At 38.0% G+C, this 20986-nt stretch overlaps 2 protein-coding genes across 2 annotated transcripts in view; one reads left to right on the top strand and one right to left on the bottom strand.

Annotated features, from left to right (window-relative positions):
- The window catches only part of LOC306638408 (olfactory receptor 5B2-like), a gene marked incomplete at both ends in the record, with an annotated part of 301086 nt that overhangs the window by 136059 nt on the left and 144041 nt on the right, over positions 1–20986 (top strand). The gene's annotated exons all lie outside the window — the stretch shown is intronic.
- On the bottom strand, positions 11361–12284 carry LOC306638409 (olfactory receptor 5B3-like; the record flags this gene model as incomplete). The annotated part of the gene is made up of 1 exon (XM_079101702.1): positions 11361–12284. The coding sequence occupies one exon, from the start codon at positions 12282–12284 to the stop codon at positions 11361–11363; it is 924 nt and encodes a 307-aa protein (XP_078957828.1).

The raw sequence follows: 20986 nt of genomic DNA, 5'->3' as shown, positions 1-20986 counted from the left end.
AACATAAAATCAATAGAGATAACAGAATGTCATGTTTTTTACTATACATGACTAGACCACGTAATATGTTAATCAGATTGAACATGTAAATCTCCTTGTATATTATGTATTTTTCATTGGTGCATATTAATTATACATAGATATCAGTATGGCATATTTGCACATGCACATAACAAAATTTAGAGATTTAATTTCTTTATGGTGAAAGTGTTCGAAGTTCTTTCTCCTAGTTTTTTTGAAATTTATAGGACATTATTTTTCTGTTTACTCACACTAGGGTGTAATGGTCCACCAGAAATTCTTGCTTTTATATCACTGTAATTAGTACCCATTGATCAGACTGCTGATTTCTCCCTTGCCTCTACTCTCTCCAGATGCTGGTAACCACTCTTCAATGCTCAATTTCTGTGAGATTTACTTTTTCAGATTTCACACATTAAAAAACATTTTCTTTCTGGCCTACTCTGTTTCACTTACTTTAGTGAGCTCCAGTTCCTTCCATGTTGTTGTAAGCAAATTTCATTCCTTTTTATGGCTGACTAGAATTTGATGGTGGATATGTACCACATTTTCTCTATCTGTTCATGAGTTCATGGACAATGGGGCAGTTCCCACTTCTGGTTAGTATCCATAGCAGCGCAAGGAACACAGGAGTACAGATACTCTGTGACACACTGTTTTCACTTCCTTTGAGTTCACGCTCACTCGGGGGAACGTTGGATCATATTGAAGTTCTATGTTAATGAGAAAGTGTCATATGGTTTTCCAGACTATCGGGACTGATTTACATTCTCACCAACAGTGAACAAATGTTCTGTTTTCTCTGCATCCTCGATAGCACCAGTTATCATCAGACTTTTTTCTTAGAAAAATATATATATCATATTTATTTATTTTTTTAAATTTTTTTTTAGTTCTGGATGGACCTTTATTTTATTTATTTATACATGGTGCTGAGGATTGAACCCAGTGGCTCACACATGCTAGGCAAGCCCTCTACAACTAAGCCACAATCCCAGCACTATACTTAATTATTTATCTGAATTTTCATGAGTGTAAATCTTTTTAATTTACAAAATAGAAAATAATAATATTGGCTTTCATTTTGACAGACTCATACAAGCATGGAGTACAATTTGTTCCATTTCAGTCCCGGCTATTTCCTTTCTCCCTGCCCTCCTGTCTCCCGATGCTCCCCTTCCTCAACTGCTTCCCTTCCTTCTATTTATTTATATATTTTTAATTGCTTCTTTATAAATATATGAAAATGTTGGAATTGACTATGGTATAGTCATATGTGTACATAGCATAATTCGGTCAATGTCATTCTGCAGCTCCTGCCTTTTCCCATTCCTTACACCTCCCCCATCAGCCTCCTTCCCTTACGCCACTCATCTTCCTTCTGTTTTCATGAGGTCCCTCCTTTATTTCTTTATTTTTCTCTATATTGTGCATATGAGAGAAAATATTTGACCCTTAATTTTTCTGAGTCTGGTTTGGTTCACTGAACATGATATTCTCCATTTCCATTCATTCACCATAAAATAGCATGATTTCATTCTATTTTATAATTGAGTTAAATTCCATTGTCCATATAAACCATATTTTTCTTTATTTATTCATTGTTTTATGGGTGCCCAGACTGGTTCCATAACTTAGCTATTGTAAATTGTGCTTCTATAAATATTGAGAGGACACTGATAGTAATTCTTCTGGATAAATACAAAGGAGTTGGATAGCTGAGTCACATGATGGTTCCATTCCTTGTCTTTTGAGGAATCTCCATACTGTTTTCCAGAATGGTTGTACTGATTGGGAGTCCCACAAACAATCTATTGGTATGCCTTTTCCCACACATTCTCATCAGGATTTATTACTATTTGTATTATTGATTCTAACTGGAGTGAGATGAAATTTCAATGTAGTTTTGATTTGTATTTCTCTGATTTGTAGGGGTGTTGAACATTTTTTAATCTATTTGTTGGCCAATTGTGTTTCTTTTTTTAAGAAATATTTGTTCAGTTCTTTTGCCCATATCTTGATTGGGTTGTTAATTTGGTGTTAAGTTTTTTGAGTTCATTATATATTCTGGATATTAATCTTCTGCTGGAAGAGTAGCGGATAAAGATGATTCTCCAATCTGTAGGGTTTCTCTTCACACTCTTGTTTGCTTGTCTGTGCAAAAGCTTTTAATTGGATGCCATTCCACTTATTAATTCTTCGGTTTATTTCTTGAGCTTGGGGGTCTTGTTAAGAAAGTCATTGTCTGTGCCAATGTGTTCTCTTCTAGAAGTTGCAAAGTTTCTCGTCTGATTCCTAAGTCTTTGAATCACTTTGAGTTGACTTTTGTGCAATGTGAAAGATAGGGATATAGATTCATTTATCTACATATGAATTTCCAGTTTTCCCACCACCATTTGTTAATTTCTCCAACATGCCTTTGGCACCTTTGTTGAATATTACATTCCTGTACCTATGTGGGTTTGTATCTGTGTCTTCTGTTTTATTCCATTGATCTTAATGTCAATTGATGTCAATACCATGCTGTTTTTGTTATTGCAGCTTTGTAGTATAATTCAAGATCAGGTATTGTGATCCCTCCAGCATAGTTTTTGCTCAGGATTGCTTTGGCTATTCTGGGTTTTTTATTCTTGCTAATGGGTTTTTCAAATTGGTGGACTACAGCATTTCATGTTGCTCTGGGAATCAGGATTCAAGAATATGAGGTTTTGAGAGACTCCGAACCAACTCAAAGTCTCCAGGTGAGTCTTTACCATTGGGTAGGTGCCCCGAATGGAGTGGTAGTCCCGGAATGCAGGGAACTTTGTGAAATAGAGTTGCCTAACGAGAACTCCTCATCCCGGAGTGGCAAACTCAGACAACTGGGAGCATTGTAGAGGAGGGCGGCTCACCAAGACGCTTGGGCACTGAGCAAAAGCCCTGGGATTTTAGGTGGCTTCTCAGAGAAGGAGCTGCCCAGTGAGACGCTTGAGCTCTGAGTGGCTGTCCCGGGACCCCAGGTGGCTTCTCGGAGTAGGAGCCACACAAAGTGACACATAGGGGCGGAGAGAAGGTTCCAGGACTGTGGCATCTTCTCTGAGGAGGGACCACCCAACGAGAAACTTCAGCACAGGGTGAGGATCCCAGGCCCAAGAGGTAGTTCTGGGCCCCTGAAAATGTTGCAGAGGAGGGCTTCCCAGCCCAGGTGGTAGTTCTGGATTGAGGGGAACCTCTAGGAGGAAGATAACCAGCGAGACTTCCCCATTGGGTGAGACTTCCCTGCTGGGGGAGGCTTTCCCACAAGAGCCGTAAAACCAGAGACACAGGCCCAAACATCCATGCCTCAGTCTGTAGTAGTTCCCCTTTGGCTGATAATTGGCCAACAAGTGGAGGTGCCTCTGACCACTAGCAGGGAATATAGCCCACCTGAAGGCCACCACCCCTAGAGAGGCAGCTTCCTTGTGGAGCACCACATTATCAAGTTCCTCCAAGAGTTCAGGCTACTGAAGGCTAGGAGGTGAGTCAATGGAAATCCGCAGGGACAATATAAGCCAGTAGAGGAAATCTGCAATATCTCAGAGTCCCACTGATATCTGACCAATATGAGAAAAGAAGGGAAGAAAATATCCCAAACAAATCTAGATGTTACATCAATAAAATTTAATGACAGCATGGCAGAAGAAATGTCAGAAAGGGAGTTCAGAATATACATAATTAAAATGATCAGGGAAGCAAATGATGCAATGAAAGAGCAAATGCAGGCATTGAATGACCATAGCAATCAACAGTTAAAAGAGCAAATACAGGAAGCAAAAGATCATTTCAATAAAGAGAGAGACTGAAAAAAAAAAAAAAAACATACAGAAATCCTTGAAATGAAGGAAACAATAAAACCAAGTTAAAAACTCCATAGAAAGCATAACCAATAGGATGGAACACCTGGAAGACAGAACCTCAGATATTGAAGACAAAATATTTAATCTTGAAAACAAAGTTGACCAAACAGAGAAGATGGTAAGAAATCATGAACAGAATCTATGAGAATTATGGGATATCATGTAAAGGCCAAATTTAAGAATTATTAGGATTGATGAAGGCACAGAGAAACAAACCAAAGGAATGAACAATCTATTCAATGATATAATATCAGAAAATTTCCAAAATCTGAAGAATGAAATGGAAAATCAAGTACAAGAAGCTTATCGGACTCCAAATATACAAAATCTCAATAGACCCACACCAAGGCACATTATAATGAAAATACCTAACATACAAAATAAAGACAGAATTTGAAAGGCTGCAAGAGAAAAGAATCAAATTACATTCAGGAGGAAACCAATATGGATATCAGCAGATTTTCAATCCAGACCCTAAAAGCTAGAAGGCCCTGGAACAACATTTTTCAAGCCCTGAAAGAAAATGGATGCCAACCAAGAATCTTATACCCAGCAAAACTTTCCTTCGGATTTGATGACGAATGAAAATTCTTCCATGACAAACAAAAGCTAAAAGAATTTATAAAAAGAAAGCCAGAATTACAGAACATTCTCAGCAAAATATTGTATGAGGCAGAGATGAAAAACAATGATGCAAATCAGCGAAGGGAGGAACTATCCTCAAGGAATAGTCAAATAAAGGAGAAACCAAATCATGTCAGAAAATATAAATGAACCAAATAACCAGGAATACAAATCATATCTCAATAATAACCCTGAGTGTTAATGACCTGAACTCATCAATCAAAAGTCATAGACTGGCAGATTGGATTAAAAAGAAAGAGCCAACAATTTTCTGCCTGCAAGAGACTCACCTCATAGAAAGAGATACCCACACACTAAAGGTGAAAGGATAGGAGAAAACATACCATGCACCTGGACTCAGCAAAAAAGCCGGAATATCCATCCTCATATCAGAAAATATGGACTTCAAGCCAAAACTAGTCAGAAGGGATAAAGAAGGACATTACATACTGCTTAAGGGAAACATAAATCAGCAAGACATAACAATCATAAATATCTATTGTGGGGGCGCCTGGCTCTTCTTGCAGTGCTTGACAGAGTTCCACGGAAGGATGATTGTAGAGACTCATCCTAAAAGGATTGTAGCCAGATGTATGCCTCCCTAGCTTGGATGTTATTCTGTGGAGTTTTCCTAATAATATATTACTCACTTCAGTCTGAGGATCTTGCTAGAGGTGATGGGAATAATTCTACAAATTTCCAGAAAAACATCACGGAGACAAAACACATGTTGAAACCCTGTGATGTTAACCTCACTACAGGAGAATGTTTTTATTATGTTAAAAATCAAACACTGCATTTACTGGCACAGCCAGAACCTGTTGGGGCACAGAAATTTATATATAGCAATGTTTCCCCAAGTTCTAAGCACAAAGCACCTCCCACAGTAGCTACTAGATATGGGCCAGCTTATTTTATCAATGGCAAGCCCTGGTACCCTGCTAACGGCAAGCCCTTAAAGAAGGTAGATATAGATCTCCCCCTGTCTCCTACAGGGTGGTTTAATCCAGATGATGGTTTTGTTTATGTGTGGTGGTAAAGTAGAAGAATAAGGTTTCACAACATTCCTTCCTTCCTACAAAGAATAGGTCACCCCTATAATAAACGTTGGTGCACAATGCCCTGTTCTGAGAAAAAGAGCTACATAAGACAATGTAATTTATTCAGTAAAAAAATCTTGGCCACGAGAACCACTGGGACCACTGCCCTCCTGTAGCCCTTAACTCAGCAATTTAGATATTAACCAGATGACCTAGTAGAGATGGTCACGTGAGATTATTTGTCTATAGGTCATTGGTGTAGTTAGATATGCTTAAAACAATTGTGATTAGGTAAGGATAATCTGTAAGGTTACTGTTTTCTCATAATCTTTCGGTAAAACAATTTCTGCCTATGCTTTGGAAACTTCTTTGATTTTATTAATCACAAGCGTGTCATCATAGCCTGAAGAAAAGTGTATATAAACCCAGCCTTCCCCAGAATAAAGTGGGATTGATTGCACCAGAACTAGAGTCTGTGTCTTTCATTCTCCATCCATCGCCGACGCTGTCTCCCCGCGCCCCGTTTACCAGTGTGCAACCCATAGACTCCTGCTAGGTCTGGACCCCGGCAATCTATGCCCTGAACATTGGCTCATCCATGCACGTCAAACAAATTCTTCTCAATTTCAGAAATCAAATAGACCACAACACAGTCATACTTGGTGATTTTACCACACCTCTCTCACCACTGGACAGATCTTCCAAACAAAAATCGAACAAAAAACCCATAGATCTCAATAACACAATCAATAATTTAGACTTAACGGACATTTATAGAATATACCATCCAACAAAGAGCGAATACACTTTCTTCTCTGCAGCACATTCTTCCTAATGACTTTTAGAATTTTTTTTCCATTTCTGTGAGGAATGTCATTGGTATTTTGAAGGGAATTGTGTTGAATAAGAATAATGGTTTTGGTAGTAGGGCCATTTTGACAATATTAATTCTGCTTATCCAAGAACATGAAAAATCTTTCTAAGGTCTTTTTCAGTTTCTCCTGTGAAATCTTTATTCTGCCATGTCTTAAGGTTGATTGGTTAAATTGAATCTGGTCGGTGACTCTGAACTACACTTTCCTAGATATTTGTATTCTTTTCTAGGTTTGGGGAGTTTTCTATTAAAATTTCTTTGAACAGAGGATCATGCATTCAAACTCAGCCTCAGCAACTTAGTGAGGACTTAAGCAACTCAGCAAGATCCAGTCTGTAATAAATACAAAAAAGGGCTGTGGATACGGCTCAGTGGTTAAGTGCCCCTGGGTTCAATCCCTGGTACAAATGTATTTGTCCTTGAATAATCTTTTCATCCCTTTTATATCCCAAGGCCCACTTGTGTCCAAACAACTCAAAAATTCACTCTTTCAATACTATCTCAAAGTTCCTGTTAAGTTTTCTTCAGATCTCTTCTTTTATCTTCTTTTTCTTCCGGCTGTGTATTTTCGAATATACTGTAGTCAAGATTACGTTTTTTTTCTTTTCTTTTGTTTATTCTACTATTTATGCCTTCTATTGGGTTTTTATTTGCACTGAGTGTATTCTCAGCTCACAAATCTTTTTTGAATATTTTAAATTGCTCCCATCTATCTCTTCATTACATTTCTCTGAAGGTGTTGAATAATTTTGCTACATTTTTTTCAAACTCCTTGAGTTCCCTTTAGACACCTCTTTTAAGTTATGTGCTTAAGATTTCTCCAATATTTATTACTATCTGGTTAGTTTCTGGCTTTTTTTTTTCAAATTTTAGGTGAGATCATGGTTTTCTAAAACACTTGACACTTGCTGGTGTGCATTGATGCATTGGGTATTTATGCCACTCTTTCCAAAATGATTCCATTCATGACTGCCTTTTCAGAATTTTAGGCAGGCAGCATATTTTCTGAGTTGTATCCTCCTTTGGCACTCAGCAGCCCCCAGGTTCAGGTCAGTCAGGAGTCTATTGCTAGTGTGTGGTGACTCTCTTGGCACTCTAAAGCAGTCCAAATTCAGGTTTGTCCCAATGCACAATGCTGTGTTGTTCAACACTCTAAACTAACAACCTACCATGACCAACTGTTTTAGTCAGCTTTTTTGATGTAAAAGGATCTGGCTAGCACAATTACAGAAGAGTAAAATTTGTTTGAGGGTTCATGGTTTCAGAGGTCTTAGTTCACAGAAATTCGAATCCATTCCTTGGGCTCCAGGCAAGGCTGAGCATCTTGGCGGGAGAGTATGGTAGAAGGAAGCAGCTCACATTATATTCAGGAAACAGAGAGAGAGAGAGAGAGAGTCTACTTAACAGATACAAACACATACTCCAAAGCCATGCCTCTCAATGAACCACTTCCTGCAGTCACACCCTACCTGTCTCCAGTTACCATTCAGTTAATTCCATTAGGAATTAATCCACTAATTAAGTTAAGAATCTAATCATTTCTCTTCCAAACCTCTTGCCTTGTCTCACATGTGAGCTTTTGGGGGAACACCAACACAACACTGGGGAAGGCACAGGTCCACACACCTGAAAGTTACTTATTACTGAGGTAGACTCTTGGTCCAAAACTTTAACCAGTGACAGGAAGTGCTGAAGAACAGGAGTCTGACATTTTGGGGCCATATGACTTTCCCAAGCACCCGAGCTATTCCTGATACTCTGAAAAGCCAGGTCTGTGACATGGTCTTTCTCATGTATTTAGTCAAAGCATTCACTACTCCAGGACTCAATTCCAGAGCACAGTCTGGAGACACACTGGTCTATTCCCAGTAAATAGGTTTTTACTTCACATTGTGCAGTCTGAGGTAGGGGTCATTTTGGGGAAGGCAGCCCATTGTCTGCCTAGCCTCATAGTCACCTGTGTTGTGATTGAATGTCACTACTGATAGGACCTGCAAATCTCAGGGGTGAGCTGAAGCCCACTCTAATTCTAACACTAGTACAGGTTAAACTCAGTTACTGGCACTTGCATAGCAACCTCTGCTTCATGCCAAGTCAGTTCTAGAGCAAGTCTGAGAACACTGGCCTGGGAGCATGTGTTTCTTCAGGTTATACATCTTTCTCAATGTGGCCAAGTTTCAAGGCTGAATACTCCTTGCGACATTGCTTCACTTCAAAGTAGAGTAAAAGGTACAACCTCTTCAAACTTCTGCTTTGTTGTTGTTGTTAACAAAGGAGATAATGATATTTAGTCATCCTCATAGGATTTGGGATTTTCAGGGGATTTTTACAGTAGGAAAATTTCTACCACAAATCTGGGATTCCATGGGTTAAATATTAATATATAGTATTTATTCATAAATGCAAAACAGGTTCTGTGTCTTTCTACTTAGGTGAATTTTTCCAAGTCCAGAGTTGTGGGACATGTTGAGATAGCCATTCTAAGGAAGATAAAGCTAGTGGGAAGTACTTCAGGAAGGACTCTAGTTGGTAGAAACCTGCCTTTGGACCGAAGGAGGCATGTAACCAAGGAGTCCCCACATTTCTTTAGAGATAGTTCATTCTTTCCTTTGGTGTTTCACTAAGTCACATTTATCAAGTGATGTGGAAGCCTAGAAGGGGGTCTAGAAGGAGAGAGGTTCCTGGCTGCTGTGCAAGCTGCTGTCCCACAATGCTTCAGATGGGAATCTGTTAGGATGCTTTGGTCCTCTTTCATTGTAGTATAGGCCCCTAGGACTAAGGAGGAAAGCCCTGAAATCTTTTACAGAGAATTACTTTCCTTTTTTTTTGAGGGGGCGGTAAGATACTGGGAATTGAACCTGGGGTGTTTAACCACTGAGCAACACAACCCCAACCCTTTTTATTTTTTATTTTGAGCCACACTCACATCCCTGTTTCTCACCAAGTTGCTTAGGGCTTCGCTAAGTTGCTGAGTTTTGAACTTGAGTTCCTCCTGCCTCAGTCTCTCAAGTCACTGGAGTTACAGGACTGTGCCACCACACTCAGTTATTACTCTCCTTTAAACAAATAGATTTTGGCCTGTTATGAGGCTTTCCAGGAAATTGAAGGTTTAGTCTTGGACCACCAAATTACCAGGTCAACTTAGCTGCTTTTCATAAACTGGATGTTAGCTGATAGGTCATACCATTAAACGAGGCATGTGCAGCAGACTCCATTATTAAATGAAAGAGGGGTATGCATGATTCGAATAAGACAGGCTCTGTTGGCAAGGGTAACTCACATGAAGAAGTGACTCAGTAGGCCACAGATGCTCCTTCTGCCATATGCCGTTCTCCCTGTGGTTGCACTCTTTCCCTCCTAGGAAATTCTCTATGATTACAGGGAAAGGAAGATTTGCAACTGGTTTCAACCAGTTTTTCATGATATTTGGACACCATCCATGGGTGGACAGCTGCAACAGTGAAACCATGTTAGGGACAAACCTTAAGGACAGTGTGAAGGAACTTGTACTCACTGAACAGAACTCTAAGAAGTGATCTTGGTGGATCATTTTACTTGGAAGAAATGGCCAGCTGTATGGTAATATTTCAACTCCCATATTTGGATACACATAGGGAGACAGGAGGAAAATGATTGAAAACTGGATGGGAAGGAGTCTGTGGAAGAGGTGTGTGGATAGATCTTTTGAATATATGAAACACCTGGATGTATTGGGTCCATTGTCAATGCTCACCAAAGCATAACCCAAATTGTGGGAAATAAGTAATCAAATGCATAGTATAATTCATTCTATGGATACCAATCTGCCCTAAGTTGTCTCTGCTAGTATCCCAATAGCTAATTAACAAAGCAGTCTTGGGAGTGGCCACAATGGCTCTTATGCAAAGACTCGGGATGGTAGGCTCTAAAAGAGTATTACCTTTCTGGAGTCACTAGTGAGTGTTGAATCTGCCAGTCAATATACAAAATTAAACATGGAAGTTATAATTCTTAACACTAGTCCATTAGGGTCCCACTGCGAAACAGGAGCAATAGGATATGTACAAAGAAGATATTTGTTGTGGGTATGGGCTCATTTAATGCAGAATCTAAGACCCTTGATGTCCTATCTGCAAATTGGAGGTCCAGGAATGCTGGTAGTACAGTTCACTCTGAGTTCAAATACCTGAGGAACAGGGACCGAGGTGTGACTGGTATAAGGAGGCTGAAGGCCTGAGAAGCTATAGCTATAAGCTATAAAACCCCAGAGTAAGAGCAGAGAAAAGTCTCACTAAAAGTGAATGAGAGAAAGAAAGGAGGGAGAGAGAGAGAGAGATAGATAGATAGAGAGAGAGAGAGAGAGAGAGAGAATAATCAGAACTTGCCCATTCCCCATTTCCACACCTTTATCTTCTACTTAGTTGAGTCTTCAGTAGATTGGATGATCATGGTCACATAAATGAATGAGGGAAGACCTTTACTAAGTGTACTGATTCTCAAAAGTAGTCTCTTTTTGGACACGTCCTCACAGACACACACAGAAAAATCTTTTACTATCTGTCTTGCTATCCCTTAGTCCAGACAACTGAAGACCATGTTATGGTCAGTTCTGGTAAATTTGCCACAGCTTCATGCACATGTCCTCACAGACCACCTGGCTTCTGTTTAGGGGCTTCTTTATGCACTTGCTTTATAAACGTTTGCATTGATGGGGTAGAAAAATGTTGCATGAAAATAATTGAGTATATTTATATTTAAAAAAATATTTGACAAGCAAGCCTCCAAATATCACAGACATTGTCATCGAGGTATAATGATTCTGGGCCTAAAGTTTCCTTTTTCCCAGGCAGCAGACATTTGCAGAGTTAAGGTATCATTTTAAGAACTTGAATTCAGTATGGGTTTTAAGTATGGCTGATTGCATGGTTAAGGTCAAAATTACAAAGATTATATTGTCCCCAAAACAATCTTTGTGAAAGTACTCTTGACCTCCTTGTTCCTCAGGCTGTAGACCATAGGGTTCAGCATGGGGATGACCATAGTGTAGAACACAGATGCAATTTTGTCTGTGTTCATGGAGTGGCTGGAACTGGGCTGTAAGTACATGAAAAGAGCAGTCCCATAGAAGACAGAGACAACAGAGAAGTGGGAGGCACAGGTGGACAGAGCCTTCCAATATCCTGCACTTGAGTGCATCTTTAAGATGGTAATCAAAATGCACATGTAAGATATCAATATAACTAGGACAGCAAAAAAGATATTGAAGCTGGCTACATAAATAAGAATCAGCTCATTAACATGTCTTTCAGAACAAGAGACTGCCAAGACAGCTGGAATATCACAGAAAAAATGATGGACCTCATTGGATTTGCAGTAGGTGAGACTGAACATGTTCCCAGCGTAGATGGAGGCATTGAGGAAACCACAGGCATAGCAGCCTATGACCAGATACACACACACTCTTGTCGTCATGGTGGTGGTGTAGTGCAGGGACTTACACACTGCTACATAGCGATCATAGGCCATTGAGCTCAGGAGGTAATTCTCCACAGTAGCAAAGACTCCAAAAAAGTACATCTGAGTAACACAAGCATTGTAGGAGATGACCTTATGTCCTGGGAGGAGTCCAGCCATGACTGTGGGAGTGACAGTTGAAGAGTAGCAGAAGTCCACCAGAGACAGGTTGCCAAGGAAAAAGTACATGGGAGTGTGGAGATGGGAGTCCAAGACAATCAACAGGATCATCCCCAGATTCCCAACCAGAGTGATGGTGTAGATGAGCAGGAATGTTAGAAAGAGGGGAAGCTGCAGACCTGGGTCACTGGTCAGTCCCAGCAGGATGAACTGTGTTACTTCTGTTCTGTTCTCCATCAGTGTTGTCTGAGAATCACTAGATATTAGGTATCATTTTTAAAAAGTCAGAAGGAGGGTGAATGATAATGTTATTGAATTGATATGGGAGAGAACAAGATGTATTCTTTTATTATTTCCAGGACTAGCATTTTGAGATTGTCCAAAGAAAGTATGAGCTTCAATGACAAACTGATGCATTGATTATATACAGGATTACACACTCTATGATCTGAAGAATCTTAAAGGAGTGTCTATCCAGTTTAAAAATTTTATGCATTTATTGACTGAGATGTAACCATTTGATACCTTGATCAAAATGACTTACGCAGATGAATCTATCTAACAATGACTTCTCGTCTCAGTAAATGCTGGATATGCATTTCTTCCATGATATTTCCATGTTGAGTACCTTCCATGAACCATGATAGACAATTTAGATATTAATCATTGTTTCCTTTCACCAACAATAAGAAGTAAATTGGTTATTGCATTTGCTTAAATTTGGAACACAAGAGATAGAGCAATTAAACATATTCATGCAAGTGTTATTTTTCATTCTTGGCTCTAGACCTATGTGAACATTTAACTCAAGCTGACTGGTTTCAAAGTCTGATGGTCAAAACTGAACTTTAATAAAATTGAATTTAACTGAAATTACTAGTATTCTTTGTCTGTTCTGGTTCATCCTCAGTGATTGGGATATCTGTGATGAACTAACTGAGTGAGTGATTTGGTGGTGATTGCATCTTGCTCACTATGTATTTGCTTCCCATTGGAGGTAAATAAACAAAAATGCAGAAGAGTGAGATGATCCTATTTCAACCACTAGAGTGTCCTAATGAATGGACAAGATCTGAAATGCATTAACTTTTCCCAACACTCTCATGTTTATCTCCTGCAAATCTGTGCCTGTTGATTATGATGTGCTTAAAACATAATTTTTGGTTGGGGTGAGCATTTAACTCTTGAATCACTGTAGTACATGTCTGTGTGAGAAGATATGGTGTGAACGTGCTGGGTGGGAGCATGTTCAGCCTGCAGAAGCAGTTCTGAGAGGGGGCCTATCATCTGATAGAGCAGACGCAGAGCTCAGGTTCCTGGGAGAGATGCATATCAGACCTACCTTTTACCACCTGGGTATCACTGTTCCTAACCTAACTCCTCTGAACATCAGTCTCCATCAGCAAATTGAAGACACTGATAAAACCCATTTTGAGATATTATTGAAATGTTACATAAAAAAAATATATATATATATATATATATATATATATATATATATATATATATATATATATATACAGTAAAATTCTGGTTGTTGAGCACAGCCTGAAGAGTTCGGAGTCATGATATTAGGATAGGACACCGTTCTTCATTTTCGATGGACCAAGGTGGATACTGACAAGCAGACTCTCCATTGTGGTTGAATTTGAAGTCTCCAAACTTCCTTGTGAGTTCTTTTTAAAAATTCGTTTTCTGACACCCATATGTTAGTCTGGGTTTAAAAGAGTCCTGTCCACTTTTGAATCTTTCTTTCTGTCATTACTGTCATCCCATAGTCAAGTCCCAGAGACCAAAGTTTGAACATTCCCAGTTTAGGGGCTGTCTTTAGCCCATAGATCTCTTTTGGTGGCAATTTCCACATTATTTGACTCTTTCATTGTGTAGTATCAGGACTTACGTACTGTTTCTTGAACTAAATTCTTTGGAAGCATATCGCAATCCTCACTACAATCCCCTACTTATTTTTCCTAAGTCTTCGGCAACTTCATTTTATGACCCTGCCCTATGAAGACATTAAGGGGGTTTCACTTAACAGGCATGACCTCTGTGAGCATGTACTATGTTCCACAACAAATGATCAGGGCTTCATATGTCCATGCAGGTGTGTGTCTGAGTGGATGTGTATGGCAGTTAGGGTTATGCTTCTTACTATGTTATTAAGTACATTTATGATTTGAGCACTCATAATTTGTCATTTACTAAATTTAGGATTTGAGCAATTTCCGATACCCTAAATTATACAGGCAGTATAAAAAGACCCTCAAAATTCAAGATTCAAATCCACATTCAATCTAATAAAAATATGTGTTTTTAGGTTCTTCACTGTCAGCTTATGTAGACATGCTAGTAATAACAAGCCTAACATGTGGAGAAGGTTAATATGCAATAGCTTGTTACTTCATTGAGTACCCCTTTGTAGTTTAAAGAAGGATCATTTAGAGGTGAGCATTTTGCTCAGTGGTAGAGCACTTGCATACCATATGCATGGCCCTGGGTTTGGTCCCCAGCATTACATACACACACATACACACACGAAACCAAAAAAAGTAAGGATCACTTCACTTCCCAAGGATTCTTGTGTCTGCTTTTGTTTCTTTGTTTGTTTACCTCCAATGAGACATAATAGATTGTGAACAAGACAAAATTACCAGCTAATCAATCAGATCAGCATGTGTCTCATTTTGTGTGCAGATATTTGGGGAAATAGCATGATGTGTCATAAGAATGAAGTTTTGACATGTGTGCTTCAAATTCACACAAACGTTTCAGAAAAATATTGTGAACTTCCTTTTTCCTTTTAAGTCGACTCTCAGTAAGCATATGTACCCCTGCCAAATAACTTTTGAATGAATTACACTTTTTTCTAGCAATCTTTATGGAATACAAAAGCTTACCAGTGTGCTGAGGAGCGGAAAAGGAATTAGTCCAGCATAGTCAGTCTGAAATCGTGAAATCCGTCATGGCGTACTGCATAAATTCTGTTAGCAGAGTTCTCTCAAAGGTAGTGGTCAAAATTTTCCAAATTCTCCAAGGCAGGAAAATTAGGAAACAAAACATCACCATGAAATGTGTTTTGAATCTTCAAGGAATTATTTCTGTTTCATGAAAGAGTCACAGTTTCTTTCCATTTGTAAAATAAGCACAATAAGATTACTTCATTCTCACAATTCACAGATTGTTTCTGTAAATAACAGATAACAGAGGTGTGTAAAAGAGGTAGTGAAGACATTTCCATTTAAAAATCAATGCAATTTTTATGTTTGAGTGTGCTCCCTGACCAAGGTTGAAGACTCATAGAAATTCTCAAGTGAGTAAAAGGCCAGTGTTCACAAAAATTATCATCATTCAGAAGAATGAATATTACCCAGTGGGGTATGGTTAGATGGGCTAATCCATGGTACCTGGCAAGCATTATACAGACGTGGAGGTCTCTGGAGTTTTTCCCTGTGAGACCATCTACAGCTCTTTTGCTAGAGAAGAAGCAATTAAATGGCCTGGCGGGATCAATCTGGTTATTATCCTTTTAAAATTAGATTTTTAACTGATAATGAAAAACATAAAAATCCTACAACATGTACAATCAGAAAAATGAGAAATTGCACTCCCTTTATTTAAGATTTATCGAAATGTATACATGCATTCTACTGGCATGTACAACTAATTAGAGCAAATATTTTCTTTCATTGAACAAATTGTCCTTTTTCTCTCTTGATTATTTCCTTTGATGTGCAGAAGTTTTTTTCATTTGCTGTAAAACCATTTGATTATTTTTCATTTTGTTTCTTGTGCTTTGGGAGTGTTCTCCAAAAACATCTCTGTGCATTCCAGTGTCCCAAACTATTTACCCTGTTTTTTTGTGGTATTTTTTTTTTTTTTTTTTTAAGGTTTGCATATCAGTCACTAATACACTTTGAGTTATTTTTAGAAATGAAGAGAGAAGTCTGGTTTCATGATTCTGCACACACATATATATCCAAGTTTCACAGCACCAGATATTGAAAAGACTGTCATTTCTCTGAAATTTCTTAGTACTTCTGTCAAAAAATCAGTTGGTAGTAGATGTGTGGGTTTTCTTCTAGGCTCTTGATTTTGTTCCCTTGGTCTGTATGTCTGCATTTATGCCACACTCTTTTGAATGTCACAGCTTTTCAGTACAAATTGAACTCAGATTAATACATCCTGCCCTTTGATTCTCTTTCTTAATACGGCTTTGGGTAGAGATTGCATTGATCCTGTGGATTGCTTTGTGTAATACAAATATTTCAACAACATTGAGTCTTTCAAACTGTGAACATGGGATGTTTTCCCATTTTCTTGTAGTCTTTTCTTTTTCAAGAAAACTTCATATTTTTCGTATAGAAATCTTTCACTTTTCTTAAATGTATTCCTTGATATTTTTGTAGGTATTATAATTGGGCTTATTTTTTAATTCCTATTTCAGATAATTCAATATGGGCATATAGCTGTGTTTCTGATTTTTCTGTGATCATTTGGTGTCCTGCAACTTTGCTGAATTCATTTGTTGGTTTGAATAGTTTATGAATGCCAATCTTCATGTCAGTACGGATGCCTTTACTTCTCTCTCTCCTAATTCCTCTGGCTAGTACCTCCAATACCATGTTGAATAAAAGTGGTGAAGATTTGTATCTTTGCCTTGTTCTAGAGTTCAGAGAGAAAGCTTTAAGCATTTCCCTATTCAGTATGATGTGAACTACTGGTTTATTGAAATGGTCTTTACTATTTTGAGGTGTGTGTTCCTTCTATACCTAGTTGGTTGGGTATTTTTTAATGTGAAGGACTGTTAAATTTTAACAAGTCTCCTTTCTGTATCTATTGAGATGATCATATGTTTTTGGTCCTTCAAGCTGTTGGTGTAGTGCATCATAGTTGTTGATTTGACTATTGTGAGCAGTCTTCACATCCCTGAGCTGAATCCTACGTGATCACAGTGAAACACCTTATTATGCTTTTGGCTTTAGTTTGCTGGTGTTTTGAAGCATTTGCATCTATACTCATCAAGGTTATTGACTTCTTGTTTTCTTTTTTAGCTGTATCCTTATGTGGTTTTGGTATCAGGATAATGTTGAACACATAGAGTATGTTTGAAATAAGATTCTTTTATTCATAATAACTTAAGGAGAATTTGTATTAGTTCTTTTTATATATTTGCTATATCTCAACTCTGAAGACAGCTGGTCTGGGGTTTTCCTTTGGTGGGAGAGGTTTTATAACTGATTCAATATTGTTAGATGCACCTAACTTTCTCTTTCTTCATGATTTTATATGTCTACGAATGTGTTCATTTTTTTTCTAGATTATTTTTTATTGTAAACAAATGGGATACATGCTGTTTCTCTATTTGTACATGGAGTCAAGGCATACCATTTGTGTAATCATAAATTTACTAGGGTAATGTTGTTTGATACATTCTGTTATTTTTTCCCTCCCCCCACCCTTCCCACCTCTCTTTTCCCTCTATGCAGTCCTTCCTCCCTCCATTCTTACCAACCTCCTTATCCCTAACCCTAAACCTAACCCTAACCCTAACGCTAACCCCTTCCACCCCCCATTATATGTCCTCATCTGCTTATCAGCGAGATCATCGGTCCTTTAGTTTTTTGAGAGTTTCACATTTACTTGCAAAAATCATCTCTAAAGATCCTTTTAATTTCTGTGGTGTCAGTTGCAATGTCTCTCTTCTTAACTGCGATTTCATTTATTTGAATTCTCTTTCTCTTTTTGTTCATTTTTCTAGACAGTGATCTCTCATTCTTTGTAAAAAGCCATCTCTTTTTTTCCTGTTTCTTTGTACTGTGATTTTAGTCACTCTTTCTTTATTTCTGCTTTTATCTTTGTTCTTTCTTTTTTTTTTTTTTTCATCTTTTTGGTTTGATTTGTTCTTGTTTTTCTAGGTCCTTGATATACAGTGATTGTTTCTTCATGAACATGTGTGTTTGTTCTTTATTTCTATGAACTTCCCTCAATACAGATTTAGCTGTATCTCATAGGATTTTGAAATGTGGAGTCTTCATGTTCCTTGGTTTCAATAAGTTCTTAAAATCTATTTATTGGTTACTCAAAAGTAGATTTTTAAATTCCCAAGTATTATATAGGTTTCAACGTTTTACTTCTTATTTCCAGTTTCATTGTATTGTGGTCAAAGAGGGAATTTAATATGTTGTCAATTAAAACAATGTGAATACTTTTTTTGTGGCCCATCATAGGCTCTATCCTGAAGAATGCTCTATGTGCTGATGAGAATAATGTGTATTCCGTAGCTATCAGATGCCATTGTTGGATGGAATGTTCTGTAGATATCTGTTTGGTCCATTTCATCTAGGTGATATTTCGTCATGCTCTTTCTTTGTTGATTTTTTTTTTTTTTTTGAGGTCCAATGATGAAAAGTAGGATATCAAAGTCTGCTAGTTGTGTTATATTGTAATCTTTTCTCTACATTTGAATGTACATTTGCTTTATAAATCTGTGTGCTCCAGTATTGTATGCATACATGTTTAGAACTGTTATTCCCTCTTACTGAATCGATCCCTTTATCATAATATAGATAACCTATACTTCTGCCTTTATACTCTTTGTATTTAAAGTCGTTTAATCTGACATTTGCAGTTCTACTTGCATGGTACCTTATTTTATCCTTTCACTGTCAGTCTGTACGTATGCTCAGAGTCAAAGTGCGTTTTTTCCAAGTAATATGCAGTTGGGTCTTGTTTTTTTATCCACTCCTCATTCCATGAATTTTAATTATAGAATTTAATCTATTGTATTCAAGGTAATTTTTGATAGTATAGTCTAATTCATCCACCTTGCAAATTGTTTTCTACTTTTATCGTAAGTCTTTTCTTTATTTCCTTCTCTTATCCTCTCTTTGTGGTTAAGTAATTTTCTCTGGTAGTCATTTTTGATTTCTTGTGTGTTATTTTTAGTTTGTATATTATAGGTTTTCCTTTATGGTTACTGAAAGTCTGACAAAATGTATCTTTTGATTGAAACACGTTTTTGTTCCCACAACCACAGCACTTAACATGATTGTAAAGGTAAGAAAAGAAACAGTGCAATAAATATGCTGATAATGTGACAGGCTGACAGGTTTGGCTCCATGGAAATGTTACAGGCCAGGCTGTCTGGGTAATGACAGAACAGACTCCATTTTGCTTTGAGACTCCATGTTATGTAGGAAATGAGCTTCTCCCATGCGAACATTCCACCTCTGTACCCGTCATCAGTTACTTAACATGACATGTTTAGCAATACAAAATGGCAATTCTTATGTGATAAAAAATTGTTCTTTTGATTCCTATTGCTCCTAAACAATGCATCACATAAATGGTAATGTAAAGAATGATTGTGTGGATGTTAGTAACCATTCTTTAGTTTGAACCCAGGTAAGGGTCGTTTCGACCCAAGTCCCCTTCTGCTGATTTCATGATGTTAGTTTGTAATTTCGAATCATAGCAACGGACACATATGATTGATGTGATTTTTGGTATAGGAACCCTGCAACCCTATGGTTGGGCTGTTCTCCCAGTGGCCATTTTTGGGGCATTGTGTGAAACAGTCAGCCGACCTGCTTAATAAAGACTCTCAAATTTGGACTTGTCAGTGGTGATTGGTCTGTTCTCAAGTTGTGCCCCACAATAAGAAAGCTCCACAGTCGCATTCCATTCCCTCCCATTTCAAATGGTTAATATCACATTCTATGTCTTTCTCTAGTGCCTGTTACAGATCAACTTACTTAGTCTTCTTTGATTATTTTTGTATGTCAGTCTCCATGACACAGACACGGATGTTTCTGAAACAGCTGCAACGCTGGCGCATTTGGACGTTGTTTGTAGATCACTCATGCCAGTGAGTGGCATATTCATGGCTTCTCCACTAAGGTCTTTTCCATCACTTTGAAGAACACCCTTTCAGCAGTTCTGGTAGGACGTGTCTGGTAGAGATGTATTCCCCCTGCTTTCCTTCGTCTGGGTATACCTTTGCTTTTCTTCATTTTTAAAGGATAACTTTCACATGGCACTGTTTTTCTCTGAGTACTGTGAAAATATCTTGCCCCTTTCTCCTAACCTGTAGGGATCTCTGCTCGGAAGTGTGCTGTCAGCAAATTTGAACATTCCTTTTTATTATGTTTCTTTTCTCCTGCAGCTTTGAGAAATTTCTTTTTATCTTTCACCTTTTGATTATGAGATGTTCTTGGGGAGACCTGGTTGAACTGAAGTGACTTTGAACTTCCTGTACCTGGATATTTGCATCCTTCTCTAGGTTTTGGAAGTTTGCTGTTGTAATTCCTTTAAATAATTGTTCCACATCTTTGCATCTTCTAGACCCACTTGAACCCTGATAACCCAAGTATTTCCTGTTTCAGTACTGTCCCAAAGTTCCTGTAAATTTCATTCACTCTTATCAATTGTTTTTTTCTTCTTCTCTTCTGACTCTGCATTTCACGAATTCTTTCTTTTGTTTTATTTATCCTGCTCTTGGTGCCTTCTACTGTGTTTCCATTTACACTCAGTGTATTTTTAAGTTCACGAACGTCTGTTTGAATTTAAGAAATTGCCTGCATCTCTTCTTTACATTTCTCCTGTAGAGCATTGAATCATGTTGCTATGTTTTCTTCAGAACACTGAGTTTCCTTAAAACAAATTTTTAGAATTACTTACCTGAGGTTTCTTCTCTGCTGATCAACATTTGGTTAGTTTCTGTCATTTTAGTTCCAATGTTAGGTGAGATCATGATTTCCTCAAACCTCTAACTGCTTGCTGGTGTACATGGTGTACATTTTGAATGGACAGTGATTGGACAATAATTCCTATCTTTGTAGTATGAAGTCATTTGTGCCTTTCTTCTTAGAGGTTAAAGCAGGCTGCCTAGTTCTCTGAAGTTATAGCCACTTCGGCTCTTTTAAGACTGACTGGCAGGC

Source organism: Sciurus vulgaris (assembly GCF_902686455.1).
Source record: "Sciurus vulgaris genome assembly, chromosome: 11".
Lineage (NCBI taxonomy): Eukaryota > Metazoa > Chordata > Mammalia > Rodentia > Sciuridae > Sciurus > Sciurus vulgaris.
The sequence above is the reverse complement of the archived record's forward strand: the minus strand, read 5'-3'. Positions and strand labels throughout refer to the sequence as shown.